Genomic DNA, 16055 nt, shown 5'->3' with positions numbered 1-16055 from the left:
TGAAGGAACAGACAAGCAAAAAAGATAATGTGGTTATATATGGGAAAGACCCAAGAGATGCAAGAAACAGCGTTTGTCTATTCATGTATTAACAAAATCTTTTTTTTTCTTTTTTTTTTTTATTTAATTTCAGACAGGGTCTCCCTCTGTCACCCAGGCTGGAGTTCAGTGGCTTGATCTTGGCTCACTGCAACCTCCACCTCCCATGTTCATGCGATTCTCATGCCTCAGCCTCCCAAGTAGCTGAAACTACAGGCGTGCACCACCACATCTGGCTAATTTTTTTGGTATTTTTAGTAGAGATGGAGCTTCACCAAGTTGGCTAGGTTGTTCTCAAACTCCTGACCTTAAGTGATCCGTCCACCTCAGCCTCCCAGTGTGCTAAGATTACGGGCATAAGCCACCGTGCCCAACCAAGGAAATTTTTATTTAAGATTGTATAGGCACCTTTCTTATACCAGGTATCATGCTCAGCCCTGAGGATACATTATCAGCACTAGAGATTTTCTTTTTCTTTTTTTTTTTTTTGAGACAGAGTCTCGCTCTGTCTCCCAGGCTGGAGTGCAGTGGCACGAACTCGGCTCACTGCAAGCTTCGCCTCCCGGGTTCAGGCCATTCTCCTGCCTCCACCTCTGGAGTAGCTGGGACTACAGGCGCCTGCCACCAAGCCCGGCTAAATTTTTTATATTTTTTAGTAGCGACGGGGTTTCACTGTGTTAGCCAGGATGGTCTCAATCTCCTGACCTCATGATCCGCCTGCCTCGGCCTCCCAAAGTGCTGGGATTACAGGCGTTAGCCACCGCGCCCAGCCAGCACTAGATATTTTCAAGCACAGTACAAGTCAAAAGGATAACATAATATATTTCCTTTAACCATCATCCAGTCCCAACAATTATCAACATTTTTCTGATCTTTGTTTTATTACTCCTCCCCACCTTTTTTTCTTTTTTTCCTTGAGTAACTTAAAGCAAACTCCAGACAGTATATTATTTCACCTGTAAAAGAATGTATCTCTAACAGATAAATTCTTCATTATGTGTCTCTAACGATAAGGTGAGTTTGGGCGTGGCATTTTTTGCTAATCCATGACTTTGAATTTTAAGTTTAATTTTTAAAAGTTTGTTTATACCTCAAAAGAAAATGTGGACTTACAAGTTAGTTTTCACCAGTTGTTGATGGAACCTCACTTATAACATTAGCAAGTTTTGCGATTTTTTTGTTGTTATTGAGACAAAGTCTGGCCTATCACCGAGGCTGGAGTGCAGTGGTGCCATCTCGGCTCACTCCAACCTCTACCTCCCAGGCTCAAGCCATCCTCCCAGCTCAGCCTCCTGAGTAGCTGGGACTGCAGGTGTGCACCACTACACCTCGCTAATCTTTGTCTTTCTTGTGAAGATGGCGTTTCACCATGTTGGCCAGGCTCGTCTGATGAGCTCAAGTGACCTGCCCGCCTTGGCCTCCCAAAGTGCTGGGATTACAGGCGTGAGCCACTGTGCCTGGCCGGGTTTTGCTGATTTTAAAACGTGTTTTTTCTCTTCTCTTCATCTTTCTCATTCTCTTATCAACAATGCTAGGAATAATAAAAGCTACCATACTAATTGCTTTACTTATGTGTGCATAAAATTCTTACACCATTCCAAAGAGGCAGGAATTATTTTCCCTATATTGCTGATGAAGAACATTAGGGCCATCAGGTTTTATAAAATTTCTGTGAAATCTGGGACTTGCTATGTGTCCCACTTGCTACACGTGACTATGAAACTGTGCCCTTTCTACAATGCCCAGGTGTCAAAAGCATGTCTCCTTTATAGAGGCCGAACTTTACATTATTGGTATATATGTAAAGAAAATAGAGGCCAGGTGTGGTGGCTCACTCCTATAATCCCAGCACTCTGGGAGGCCAAGGTGGGTGGATCACCTGCGGTCAGGAGTTTGAGGCCAACCTGGCCAACATAGCAAAACCACGTCTCTACTAAAAATACAAAAAATCAGCCAGGCGTGGTGGCGGGTGCCTGTAATCCCAGCTACTCGGGAGGCTGAAGCAGGAGAATCGATTGAACCCGGGAGGCGGAGATTGCAGTGAGCCAAGATCTTGCCATTGCACTCCAGCTTGGGCAACAAGAGCGAAACTCCATCTCAAAAAAAAGAAAAAGTAAAAGAAAATACTCTAGAGCAGAATTACAAATTCACGTGACTGTGGCGTCACTCAGCAAGGCACTTAACAATGGGGCAGGGAGTGGAGGTGGTAGGAAAGGGTGGGCTTATGGAACTAGACAGCTGGGACCTGCTAGAGTTGACAGTCTCTTTAGCACCTGAGGCAAGGAACCATTACTGCCAAAACTTTTTATTTTTCAAGAGAAGTTGGAACTCTTTATTTTACTTGAAAGTTCCTGTTTTTTATAATACTCCCTGGGCCAAACAATATTCATCATGGACTTTCTGGGCTACTGGCTGCCCGTTCATGACTTCTGCTTTACAGCAACTTTCAAAATAAATTCTAGGTAAAAATATAGTGATACTGGACACTGTGCTTAGTTATTTTTTGTAATTTAATCAGCAGCATGTTCACACTACAGCTAATAGTTCACATGGAGTATTGAAACGAAATGTTTCTTGTAATTTCCATATTTATGTGACAACTGTTTCTCTAGCCCTTTCTGGTAGACAAAAGATCTCAAAAGACACGGCACCTAAAGAAGCATAAAATATTAAATGATATATTTTTACATAAAATATAAATACTGTATTCAAATATAAAATATGTGTCCACTTCTGGCAGAGTTATGAGGGTGTTCCCGGATGGGAAGATAGTCAGGGGTGGAGACTCTTCAGAGATCAGAGTACCCTAGAAAGGGCCGCCCATTCAATGAACATGGGACTCCACCAGAGTTCTGTTCACCTGAATTCATATCCCTGTTTCTTCTTATCATCTCCTGCCTCCTCTGTCCCCCTCACCCTCCTCTTCTGCCCTCCTGAACATCTACTCCTCACCAAACACAGAAGTACACAGGTGCAGACAGACGCCACCCCTGTAGAAGTCAAGGTAGAGCGTGTGGGGCTGTTTCTTCGCAGCCCCCTGTGTGTGAGAACCCCTCTCTCGTCTCTTGGGCTCTGCCTCCTGTAATGTTAGGCTTTTCTATACCCTAAAGCCTCACATTCCATCAATTTCTCCTCTCTCTCACCCAGTCGTCCAAGGCAGAGCCTCGTTTCCTATCTTAAGTATTTGGAGTTTTTGTCTGATCAAGGAATGTCTCTCAGGTGTCACTGGTGCTCAGCCTTCTGCTAACAGTAGTGAACCCCATTCTGCATACTGGGAAAATAAGAACCCCACAAATTCAGAAACACCGAAGAGGCATTTTGAGCATCATTGGATGACCTAGTTTTATTTTAAAATAGAAATAAACCATAGACTTCGCATATTAGAAACAATGCCTTCTTTTTATTTCAGTGAATTTCCCTGTGGTGGGCAGACTCATTCACATCATTCCATGGCCCTCTGGCCTACATTGAGCTTTGTTGTTGTTTTGTTTTGCTGGGTGTTTTTTAAGCTGTAGCATTTAAATATTTCAAGTTCTCTTTGGAGGATTTAGATAGGAAGGGCTGACTGAATTTGATTGAGCTTGACCTTGTGGTCAGTCTCTTTTAAAAATCTGTATCTGTTCTTCATCCATCCTTGTCTTCCCAGTAACACAGGGTAAGCTTTGAAGGATAAAGTAAATCACAGAAACACTGCCCTGCGTGGGCAGGGGAACGCTTGTTCTGCTCAGGAATGATGGTGGGGTGGGAGGAGCCAGAGAACATAAACTTGAGACAGACTCATCTCCACCTCGTTCCTTTATCTGAGCTACTTGCTCCTTGTTCTAAGTCTGGGGGAGAGAAAGGGAACATCTGCAGGCAGGATGGAGGAAAGTGGTGTGAAATGAAGGGCCACACACCTATTTGTTGGTTGGTATCAGGACCCACAGGGGCAAAGCAACAAAAAGAAGTACCATCTGCTTTGAAAATTACCTTTCTGGCCAGGTGCCATGGCTCACATCTATAATCTCAGCACTTTGGGAGGCTGAGGCAGGCAGACCACTTAAGCTCAGGAGTTTGAGACATGCCTGGGCGACATAGGGAGACTCCATCTCTACAAAAAAATACAACAATTAGCCAGGCGTAGTAGCACATGCCTATAGTCCCAGCTACTCGGGAGGCTGAGGTGGGAGGATCATCTGAGCCTAGGAGGTTGAGGCTGCAGTGAGTCGTGATCATGCCACTACACTCCATCTTGGACACTAGAGTAAGACCCTGTCTCAAAAAAAATAATAAATTGCCTTTCTGCCAATAAAGATGTTAGAAATTAAACTGAAAATATTAGAAACAGGCCACAGAAACATTCAGATAAGAATTGAGTTGTATTACATCAAAACAAAATTTTCAAAATAGTTGAGTTGGAGAAGAGACATAAACAAAGATGGATAATTTTGTTTATTGTTCAAGGAAGGGAAATTTTAGAAAATTAAAATAATTGTGCCAGGCGCTGTGGGTCACACCTGTAATCCCAGCACTCTGGGAGGCTGAGGCGGGCGGATCACGAGGTCAGGAGATCGAGACCATCCTGGCTAACGTGGTGAAACCCCGTCTCTTTAAAAAAAAAATACAAAAAATTACCCAGGCATGGTGGCGGGCACCTGTAGTCCCAGCTACTCGGGAGGCTGAGGCAGGAGAATGGCGTGAACCCGGGATACGGAGCTTGCAGTGAGCCGAAATCGCACCACTGCCTTCCAGCCTGGGCAACAGAGCAAGACTCCGTCTCAAAACAACAACAACAACAAAAAAAAATAATAATAATAATAATTATAGGCTCCCTTACCTCCAGCACAAATTCTGTTTGGAACAAGTATTATTGTTACATTAGTAAACTAGTGCTTCTCAAGGAACTGGAATATGTGATGCCTGGGAGAAGGTATTATATGTTATATCCACACCTGTATCTTTGTTTTGGGTAATGGGAAATGTTGGCTGCAGCATTTACTGAGCCAAGTTTTGTTTGTCCTGTTTTTAGCATTTAATTCTGGCAGAGCCCCTCCCAAAGTCAGGGGAGGGAGAGAGATCGATCCCTCTGTCATTCTAATTGCTCGCATTCCTTTACAAATCCTCCAGAAATAGCCAAGCAGAAACTTGGAGTCCATGGTTTCCTTTTAGGTTGGGACCATTTGCACCAGAGGGAAGGGCCATTGTGTTCGGTCTCTGGCTAGTTGCAGAGTCCTGGCTAAGGAAGGAGCCCTACCTAACAAATAGCAGAATCCATTTCTAGTTGATATTAATTAGATATAAGACACACCAGGCTGTTTGAATGTCAGGCTTGTGAGGAAGCCAATGTTTAATATTAGTTACTATTATTGGTACTTTATATTAATGTATCTTTATCTCCAACACAGTTTTACAAGGACAGCTTTGGGGTCTCATTTTATAGAGGAAGAAACAGGGTCAAAAGACTCAACTGAATTGCTCACTCACATAGCTAATTAGTCAAAGAACAATAATTTGAATCAAATTTTGTCTAGCTCCACAATTTATGTTCTTTTTAACCCAGAGACAAGGAAGAACTTACTGCCTATGATAGAATGGTAGTTGGTGGAGTTACAAAGCTATTTATCTGGGTCTCAGACCACTTGCAGCTCAACCACTGTGGAACTCTGGGGGACCTAACCTCTCCAAATCTTGGTTTGCCCATTCATAAAACAGAGGTAGTGGTCTAGACTCATTAAAGTTATTGTAAGGTGCAGATGAGATGGCATGTTAATGTCCCTGACAGTTGTAGGTACAATAAAGCTATCTTTCCTTCTGTCTCACAGCTAGTGTTTTTTATTGATCACAGGCATGCTGTGTCCCAGTTTGAAGTAATAAATTCCCAGTTCTTCATCATTAGGCATGTAATTTGCAATGGATGCTCACTGCTTTTCTGTTTGGATCAAAAGACTTACCTTCCTTGAAAGTTTTTCTTTCCTAGCCAAAGATAAAACCCCATAGTGAATTAAATATAATTGCTTTTCATCATTAATGGCAGCCCCTACTAACTCTTGAATTCCAGCTTTTCAGTGCAAATACATATTGCATCTTCATTGTTGAGAAGAATCCGATTCCACCTTTGGAAGGCACTTCTTTGGAGATAAGAAGTTTCTTCCATAAATCCTGCTTTTGTAAGGTTGAGACCCACTCACCACATTGCTGGTGGAAGATGGACTGGGCAGATTCAGAGATGTCAGTGTACTCTTCTGCTCTGATCATCTGAAAGGAATGCCTGGGTCCGAATTCCCTGGATTAGTCCTTTCAAAACAGAAAGTAAAAGGTACTAGAAAGGCATAGTCTTTTTTGCTGTAAACTCCAACTTAGGAAATATAATAGTTCAGATTCCACTACACGGACTGATCTATAGAGAGGTGCTATTTATAGGGATGTCAGAAAAAATACAGGATTAATTAATATTGGTTGGGATATACTTATAGTAAAAAAGTATTCATTGTTTTCCTGAAATTCAAATTTAACTGGGCATCCTGTATTTTCTATATTTTTAATCATTGAATCTGGCATCCCTAGCCAGTTATTGGGTACCTACTGTGCTGTGCAGCCAGTCAGAGAGGTAAGGCGCTAGGAAGTTTCCCCGGGATGGAGCTAAGAGCACGAGTTCTCAAATCTGACGACCTGGGTTCAAACTTAGCTTTGCTGTTTACCAGCTGTGTAGACTTGGGCAAGTTAATGATTTTTGCTAAACTTCAATTTCTTTGTCTCTGACATGGGGATAGGAAGAGCACTTACTTCCTGGGATGATCGTGAGGACCCCGTAAGTTCAGCACATATTTGTTGAGCACTTACATGTGAATCAGCACTGTCCTCAGCTCATGTCCTGGTCACACAGTCTCTGCCATAAAGTAAGTGGTGATAGATTTACTAAGCAAAAGCAAACAAACAACAAATGCAAAGTGGTGCTAAAGGCAAGTAAGAAGGAACACAGCACAATGAAGGGTGGAGACACACTGTTTCTCTGAGCGTTTATTGTCCTGGTGAGATGACAATTAGCAGAGACACAGGTGCCATGGAGGAGCGAACACAGTGCTGTCTGAGAGAAGCACAGAGGGGGCAGCCAGCAGCCAGTGCTCAGGCTGTGGCTGGCAGGGAGTCTGCATGATGCACTTGGGGAACAAGAAGAGGCCACTAGAACTGATGAGTAAGAAGAGGTTGGTGGTGGCTGGCCAGAGAGTGCATTGTGAAAGGTGGAAAGAGCATGAAGGGCTTAGAGGCCTTGGAATTTTATCCCGAGAGGATGAAAAATCACTGGAATTTTAAACAAAGGAAGAGCGTTGTCTGATATTCTTACTGCTGGGGGAAGATAATGATGCATTGCCTGGAGGAAGCGCAGAGATGTATTTAGAGGCTCTTGCAAGAGAGGATAGTGGCTTAGGGGTAGTTAAAAGTGGAGGCCGGCAGCTGAAGCGGGCCCGGAAAGGCCGGAGAGTGCCAAGGCTTTTGGGTGTGAGGGCTCTGGTGCCCAGGGTGAGGCAGAAGTGCAACACCCACCGGTGGGCATTGCAGTGGCCGTGGCCTGGCAGAAGGATAGCGGCGGCTGTGGCCGGCTGGGGCCTGGGCTGGCAGACCAGGAGTGCCCTCTGTCACTGAGTAATGTGAAAGGGCACAGCCTAGCAGATGAGGACTGTGTGGACACGGGGCCAGACACCAGGAGTAACAGCTGCTGGGGACCTGGCTGGACTGAGATCAGGAGAAGCTGCTCAGAGAGAGTAAGGAGCTGGTTGACCTGGCCCGCCTGCACCGTGCCAGCTGTGCTCCTAACGGCCTGAACTCCAACCTCCTGGTGACCTGGGCCCGCTGCTGGCAGGCTTGGGTTGCTAGTCTGTGGACCTAGCAGCCCATCTGGCCACGCACCCCTGGTTGTCCGGCTCGGGCAGCATGTCCTTGTGGCTTGCCGGACACCTCTAGGGCTTGGGCCCCCCATCTCTGCACTAGGGCACGGCCCCTGCGTTCCCACCCACCCTGGGGGCTCCCTGCTGTCGGCCTGCCAGTTTGTCAGGGACTCCCAGTAGGGCTAGCTGTTGGTCATTCCCAGCGATCACCTGCCTCACATTACGGAGCTGATGGAGGGGGCCACCTTGCTGCCCCTTTGCCCCGCCCTGTACTCTCCGGGCGGCAGCCCCCTGCACCATGCCCAGCAGTTGCAGCTCTTTTCGCTCCAGCACTTCCTGCAGCCGCAGGAGTTCCTGTACCTGCAGCAGTGGGTGGCCCAGGCCCTGAAACTGCAAAGGAGCGCCCAGCTAGAGTGGCTGAAGGCGCAGGAGTACCGGGCAGAGATGCAGGAGAAGGGGAGCAACAGGGGCCTGGAGGCCACGGGCAAGGCTGGCCTGGCCACCGCTGGCCCCGGGTTGCTGCTGCGGAAGCCCCCGGCCTGGCCGCGGGCTCTGCGAGCATCTATGGCAAGGCGGTGAGCCTGCTGCCATCGCCCCACGCGTCCCCCGTGGCCTCCCTGAAGACCAAGGTCATCCAGCAGCTGGAGGACGTGTGCAAGCCGCCTGCCTAGGCCTACCCTGCTACCCCCAGCTCCCACCCCACCAGCCCGCCACCCCCCTCCCCGCTGCCCACCCCGGGTATCACCCGCAAGGAAGAGGCCCCCGAGAATGTGTTCAAGAAGGAAGAAGGAAGACTTGGAGATGTAGAAGGAAGCACCATTACCTTCCAGGCCTTGTTCTCAGATATGCCGCCCAGGTGCCCGTTCCAAGCCCTGCCACCGCACTACGCGAGGCCCTACCCTTTCCTGGGGCAGCCCACAGCGGCCGCCAATGTGGATGGCCTGGCCCCTGATGTGCTGTTCCCAGCTGATGGGCCCAGGTGCCTGGCACTCTCGTCTGAAGACAAGCCCATCCGCCTATCCCCCTCCAAGATCCCAGAGCCGCTGCGGGAGGGCCCGGAGGAAGAGCCTCTGGCCGAGCGGGAGGCGAAGGTGGAGATGGAGGACATGGAGGAGCACCCCGCACAGCTGCCACCTCTGGAGTTGCCGCTGCCACTGCCCGTCACGGAAACCATGGCTACCCCGAGCCCTGCAGGCGGTTGCGGAGGTGGCCTGTTGGAGGCCCAGGCGCTGAGTGCCACCGGGCAGGGCTGCACCGAGCCCTCCAAGTGCCCAGACTGCAGAGCAGCCTGAAGCACGCCTGGATTCCCCGGGCCGGACAGAACCCTGCATGGCCGCCCTGGACCTGGGATGGCAGCTGACACCGAGACGCTGGTGGAGGCCAAGGAGGAGCCGGTGGAGGTGCCCGTGGCGGTGCCCGCAGCGGAGGCAGCGCCGGAGGAAGGCCTGGCCCAGGCGGCCCCGAGCGAGCCTCAGCCCAGCCTGGAAATGTCAGATTGTGACGTGCCCGCCGGGGAGGGACAGTGCCTGAGACTGGAGCCCCAGGAGGCCGTGCCTGTGCCCAGCAGCACCTGATTACCTGGAAGAGGCAAGCTCTGAGCAGTTCCTCCCTGGCCTGGAAGACCCACTGGCTGGCAGGAACGCCCTGGAGGCAGCCGTGGAGCTGCCCCAGGCCAGGCCTCTGCCCTCTCCAGGTGGTGCTGGAGTCCAGGCCTTGGAGAAGCTGGAAGCTGCAGAGAGCCTTGTCTTGGAGAAGAGCTTTCTGCACGGCATCACCCTGCTGAGCGAGATCGCAGAGCTGAAACTGGAGAGGAGGAGCCAGAAGGTGGGAGGTGCGGAGCGGGCCCTGGTGGCGCGGCCCTGGCCCTGGTGGCGCGACCCTCACTGGAGAGCCTGCTGGCAGCCTGCAGCCACATGCTTAGGGAGGTACTGGATGGGCCCGTGGTGGGACCTGCTCAAGAACCTGCGGCTCCCACGGGAGCTGAAGCCCACAAGAAGTACATCTGGATGCACAAGGAAGAGGAGCAGATGTACCCCATAAAGTCCTCCTTGGAGGACATGGACGCCCTGGAGCTGGACTTCCAGATGCGGCCGGCCGAGGTCCAGCGCCAGTACAAGGAGAAGCAGCGCGAGCTGGTGAAGCTGCGGCGGTGCCGGGACTCCGAGGACAGGCACGAGGAGTCCCATGGAAGCTTGGCACGCAGGCGACAGAAACAGACCCACTCCCCCGAGCGCCCTGTCGCCCCCTGCAAGAGGGAGAAGAGCTGCAACAGTAGCGGAAAGCCGAGCAGCAAGTCTCTGCTGACATCAGATGACTATGAGCTGGGAGCAGGAATAAGGAAGAGACACAAAGGGCCCGAGGAGGAACACAATGCCCTCACTGGAATGGGGAAAGGCAGGGGGAGGAACCAGACTTGGTATGCGAGGCCTCGTCTGACTTCGTAAGTCAAATAAAGATTAAGAAGAAGAAGATGGCCAGCGACCAGGAACAGTTGGCAGGCAAGCTCGACAAAGGCCCTGTGCTTCACCAAACAGAACAAGTTGAAGTCACCCTTCAAGTTTTCGGACAGTGCTGGGGGGAAATGGAAAACTGGCCGGGCCTGCAGCAGGTACTTAACTCCTTATGACAGCCTGCTGGGCAAGGACAGGAAGGTGCTGGCCAAGGGCCTCGACCTGTCTCTGAAATCTTCCAGAGAAGGTAAACACAAAAGGACTGCCAAAGCCAGGAGGATAGGGGTGGGGTTCAAGGCCAGAGGCCAGCCCAAGTCCACCCATTCCGCGTTTGCCTCTGAAGTAAGCAGCTACTCTTACAATACAATATGCACTCAGAGGAAGAGGAAGAATTCCTGAAGGAGAGTGGCCCGCCCAAGGCCCCTCCAGCTAGATCCAAACTGACGCCTTCCCTCCTGTGTCGCATGGTGGCAAAGAACAGCAAGGCAGCTGGCAGCCCCTAGCTGACCAAGAGGGCCTGGCGCCCCTCTCTGAAACCCAAGCCGGCCACCAGCAGGACGCGGCCATTTTGTTTGCTGCTTCGAGAGGCTGAGGCGCATTCCTCCTTCAGCGACTCTTTGGAGGACTCATTTGACTAAGGTTACTAGCTCCAAACACAAAATACTTTCCTTGTTTCCTAGTGAGAGAGTGCCTGCAAGTGAGCGAGAGGGAAGCGAGTGGGCACACGGGAGAGATGGTGGGTGAGGAGGCCCGTGCGGATGGCCGCAGGAAGGCCACCATCTGGATTCTTGGCAGTGTAGCCTGCTGTATCAGCCAAATTATTTTTATTTTTTCTTTGATTTGTACTGTATCATTGTGATACTATTGCTGGCTAGCTCTTTCTGAGCTGTTATATGGACTGCTTCTGAGTCTGCATTTTTCTCCACTTTCCCTCCTCTCTGCCCTCCTCCCCCTACCCCGAGTTCCCCCCGGACCCCCATACTCACCTTTTCTGCCCACCCAGAGACCCCAGGCTTGGGTGGGGCTCTCTGTGGGCATGGGCCCAGTGGGGGCTTCCCGAGAAACATTTTGTAAATTGAATTCTGTCATGTGGGCGTGTGACTTGATGTTTGTACTGCGATTTTGATAATACCAAGCTTTAAAACATATTGAGTTCATTTTTAACAACAACAACGAAAAAGTGGAGGTGATAGAAATGGTTGCAAATTCCTGGGGAGTAGGTATTGATAAAGAGGTCAAAGGCTTACAAAGGCACTCTTTTTAAAGCCTCTGTTTTAGTATACTCATATAACTGTTTACCCAGATCAAAAATAGAACATACTAGCAACACGGAAGTGCCCCTTGTGCCCCTTTCGTGTCACTGTCCATCCAACCATGGTTAATACATCTCCAGACTTCTAAAAGCATAGATTATCTTTGATTTCTTTTGAACTTGATACAAATGGAATCTCACGGAATATGCTCTTTTCTGTTTTTGTTTTTTTTTTTTTTTTTTTTTGCTTTGTATTATGATTGTAAGATTTAAACACATTGTTCTTTTTATTGCTGCAAAATAGTTGATTATGTGCTGATATTGCCATTTATCCATTCTGTGCATGAGCATTGGAGTGGTTACTGACTTTTGGTTAATAGTGTCACTATTAATATTCTAGCACATGTCTTTTGGTAAAAAAATAAAATTATATATATAGAGCATATATGTATACACACACACATATATATATGCTTTTTTGGGGGGGCATATACTTAGTAGCAGAATTTGAGAATCATAAGAATGTTTAGTCAGTAGATACTGCCAGACAGATTTCCAGAACAGTTGTACCAACTGATACTCCAACCAGCAGTATATAAGAGTTTTGGTTGCACCGTATCTTTACCAACACTCGATGCTGTTTGTCAGCTTTTTCTTTATCCTTTAACTATGCGAAAGGAAAACAAAATCTCAGGACCCCAAACTCACTTTGCCAAAGGGAAAAGTTAGGCTTGGAAACTGAGGCTTGTAAAAAGCTGCCTTTCCTTTTGTTACTAGACACATAGCTGCAAGAAAGAAGGCCTCATGTCTCCCAAGGGGGCCTCCCTCACCCTGACAATGTAAATTAACAGCTCTTCACAGGTACAAGACCACCGAAGACTAGAAATCACCCCCACCTACTCCCCCCGCACCCTAAGATAAGGTCATATTTGTCATCTTCCTCTACTGTATGTTTAGTTTATCTTATGTAAAGTGCAGATTTACTGAGCGCCAGACAAATACATAGTTGACTGTTCCCTCTACCCCACCTTTTTGCACAACATGTGATACCCTCCCTCTTTTTTTTCCTTTCCTCTTTCTTCCCCCTCTTGCCCCTTTTCTCCTTTAAATATTGAAGCCCTAAAAACCCTCCCTGGAAAAAGTGCAAGCCACATAGCCTACTGTGATTTGCATCTCTTTCCCAGGCATTTCCTCAACCTTGGCAAAATAAACCTCTAAACTGATTGAGACCTGTCTCAGATACTTTTTTGATTTCCAAATATATTTAACTATTGCAGTCACTGCTTCCATAGGTTAAGCTTTAGACTTTAAGTGGGGTTTCTTTGTCTTTCTTTTGCATCCCTAAGAGATATAAAATCTTACATATTCTTTCTCTGCCTTCAGATAGACTGGTTTGGCTTTTGACAACAAACATTTGGGGGTACTAGGGAGCTTGAAGAGATGGCTAGCTCACAGTGTCTGCCATCAGGAGACACACAGCATGCATTTCTGGGCCAGATGGACAAATGCTCTTGAACCTACTGGTCAGGAGCAGGGAGCCTCACGCAGGGTTGGAGGTTTCTTCCAATCTTCTAGTCTAATGGTTAGCCTTAGACCTTTCTGCTAGTTGAGAAGATTCTTTCTTTGAAGCATTTGTTCATACACAAGTAGCCTTATTTAGCGCTTCTTGACAAAATCGATGACTTAAGGAAAATACATTTGACTCTGAAATTTAATTCAGCTGCTGAGCTGCCTGAGAATTTCCAGATATTTATTTCTAATTGCTCTGTGGCTTTGAAACAGTAACTAAAGGTGTACTGTAGGATGCCTGTCATATGAAAGGTCATTTCTTTTATGTGTCAAGAGTGTGTTGCAGGCATTCTGCTGACAGGATATTGTGTGCTGTAAGAGATTTTTTCAGAGACACCAATATTGCTCCTTTCCAGAAATTTGGAACTATCCGGGCAGATTTGATTGAACAGATGAGATTCAAACAGAGACTGAAAGTGATCCAGACACTGGAGGATACTACAAAACGCAACGTGGTAAGTCCTTTGAGAAGTAGCAGGCAGCCTTTGTTGTCTTCCTTCTTCACACTCCTGCTGGCTGTGAATTCTGCCTGACAGAACTGAAAACAATTTGAAAGGGGAAAATTAGGGATCTTTCCAGCATGACACTTTTTGAGTTTGTGAAATTCATTGTGCTTAATATTTTTATAGGTACGAACCATTGTGACAGAAACTTCCTTTACCATTGATGAGCTGGAAGAACTTTATGCTCTTTTCAAGGTGAGTTTCAAAGTAAATTTATGCCCATTCAGAGGAGTAAAGGAGTTCACCTTAATAGTTCAGTTAGTTCTTGATTTTTCTGTTAAATTAAGGGATAATATAAATAGGAAGCTAGAGCTGAGAGTGCAAAACTCGAGTACTTAATATGAAAATAAACATTCTTATAACCAATTTAAGTTGATGTTTTAGTTCCCTTGCACTCCTTATAATATTCTAGTTGTTTACTTGAACCTAAAAAAAAGTTATTGCTTCATAATACTTATTAAAAACAATGGTGATCAAGTTTAAATTCTGCTTGAATTCCTGCAAATTGTGATTTCCTGTGTTAAGCTGTAAAAACACCCTTGTGTAGTTAGAATAAAGTTGTTTAAATGCCCAAGGAAAAGCATAATTGGTTAAATTTCTGTGATTTTCCTTTTATAATTCCGCCTCTATCAATCTTGATTTTTTTTTTTTTTTTTTTTTTGAGGCGGAGTCTATCTCTCACTCTGTTGCCCAGGGACAGCTGGGATTACAGGCACACACCACCAAACCCAACTAACTTTTGTATTTTTCTTTTCTCTTTCTTTCTTTTTTTTTTTTTTTTTTTTTTAGTAGAGACAAGGTTTCACCATGTTGGTCAAGCTGGTCTTGAACTCCTGACCTCCACCTCAACCTCCCAAAGTGCTGAGATTACAGGTGTGAGCCACCACACTTGGCCCCGATCTTGATTCTTAATAAGAGAGTAAAGTATTATGGTTATAAATAAAGCAAAGTACAATTTTTTCTTTTGGAAAAAAAAAAAAATTTTGTCATAGGTATCATCAGCATCAGAGGTTAAAATGTGATAATCAACAGGAAAAAATGTTTAAAATATGCCTTTTATGCAGGTGCCAATTTCATCACAGTTTCTAATTACCGTCAGAACTAAATCTGGCTGTTTTGAGAATTGCAAAGATAGTACAGGAGGAAATAGAAACGAACATAAAAACCAGAGTTGAACACTGGTTTTCTACTTCTTACAGTCAGAAAATGTGGTTGCTTAGGACTGCTCTTGCTGGTGTCGCCCACTGCCTGTTCGCCATTGGAGGGTACCACTGTTTTATTTATGTTGGTGTCACCAGTGCCTGGTAAAGTGCACTAGTACTAACACTAGAGTCTCTGCCTTCGTAGGTGTTCCAAACATGTGTGTTGAATTAATAGATAATTTAGTGATCAGTTCTCTATATAACACAGTCCCTGCATTCTTCTGATGAGGAAACCGAAGCCCAGAAAGATGGAGGCACTCTGGGTGTCCAGGCTGCTTGGTGGTGCGCTTGGTGCAGCATCAGCATTATCAACAGAGTGGACAGTGGCACACCCGCCAGCCTGCCTCCAGCACTTGAGGGTGCAGTCTCTGTGGTGTGCCAGCTCATGAATATTTTATTCGTACATGTTAAGCACCTGTAGCTAATTGTTCTTAGTGTAAGTTGGAGATTCTTAAGGCAGGAGAAAACAATGATGCAACTGAGATCAGGTTTTTAAGGGATGCTGAGGGCCAGAAGTCTTCACAGGGCATGGGGGCAGGGCCAGGATTCTTGTGGGGAGCTAAATGGAAGTGGAAGTAGCAGCTGGAGGCAGTAAGAGCCTGGACAGATAAGAGAAAGGACTGTGACAGCACGTAGAGGAGGCTGACTCGGGGAAAAGGAGGAGGACCGGGGATGGCTGTACAGAAGTCCCAGATCTGGAAGTCATTGAAATCACATCTTTTTTTTTTTTTTTTTTTTTTTTTTCTTTTTCTTTGAGACGGAGTCTCGTTCTGTCGCCCAGGCTGGAATGCAGTGGCGCGATCTCAACTCACTGCAGCCTCTGCCTCTAGGTTTCAAGCGATTCTCCTGCCTCGGGCTCCTGAGTAGCTGGCAGTACAGGTGCCTGCCACCACATCCGGCTAATTTTTGTATTTTTAGTAGAGACAGGATTTCACCATATTGGCCAGGCTGGTCTCGAACTCCTGACCTTGTGATCTGCCTGCCTTGGCCTCCCAAAGTGCTGGGATTACAGGCATGAGCCACCAAACTCGGCCGAAGCCACGTCTTAACCTGGGCACTGCTGCGCTCTCTGGTCTGTGTACCTTCAGATAACAACTGTGTCATTTGAACCCTGAGAATATGCTGAGGAAAGCACTTTTCTTATACTCAAAACCCTCTCCTAAAGGTGTGTTGACAAC

General features: G+C 47.0%; 1 protein-coding gene across 1 annotated transcript in view; it reads left to right on the top strand.

Annotated features, from left to right (window-relative positions):
* The window catches only part of TBC1D9 (TBC1 domain family member 9), a 138076-nt gene that overhangs the window by 105849 nt on the left and 16172 nt on the right, over window positions 1-16055 (top strand). Inside the window, exons 14-15 of the mRNA XM_025386465.1 lie at window positions 13529-13627; window positions 13802-13870. Coding sequence (XP_025242250.1) covers window positions 13529-13627; window positions 13802-13870 — 168 coding nt within the window. The remainder of the gene's footprint in view (window positions 1-13528; window positions 13628-13801; window positions 13871-16055) is intronic.

The sequence above is a fragment of the Theropithecus gelada genome, chromosome 5 (assembly GCF_003255815.1).
Source record: "Theropithecus gelada isolate Dixy chromosome 5, Tgel_1.0, whole genome shotgun sequence".
Taxonomy (NCBI): domain Eukaryota; kingdom Metazoa; phylum Chordata; class Mammalia; order Primates; family Cercopithecidae; genus Theropithecus; species Theropithecus gelada.
Note: the sequence above shows the minus strand (reverse complement) of the source record. Positions and strands in the feature narration are given on the sequence as shown.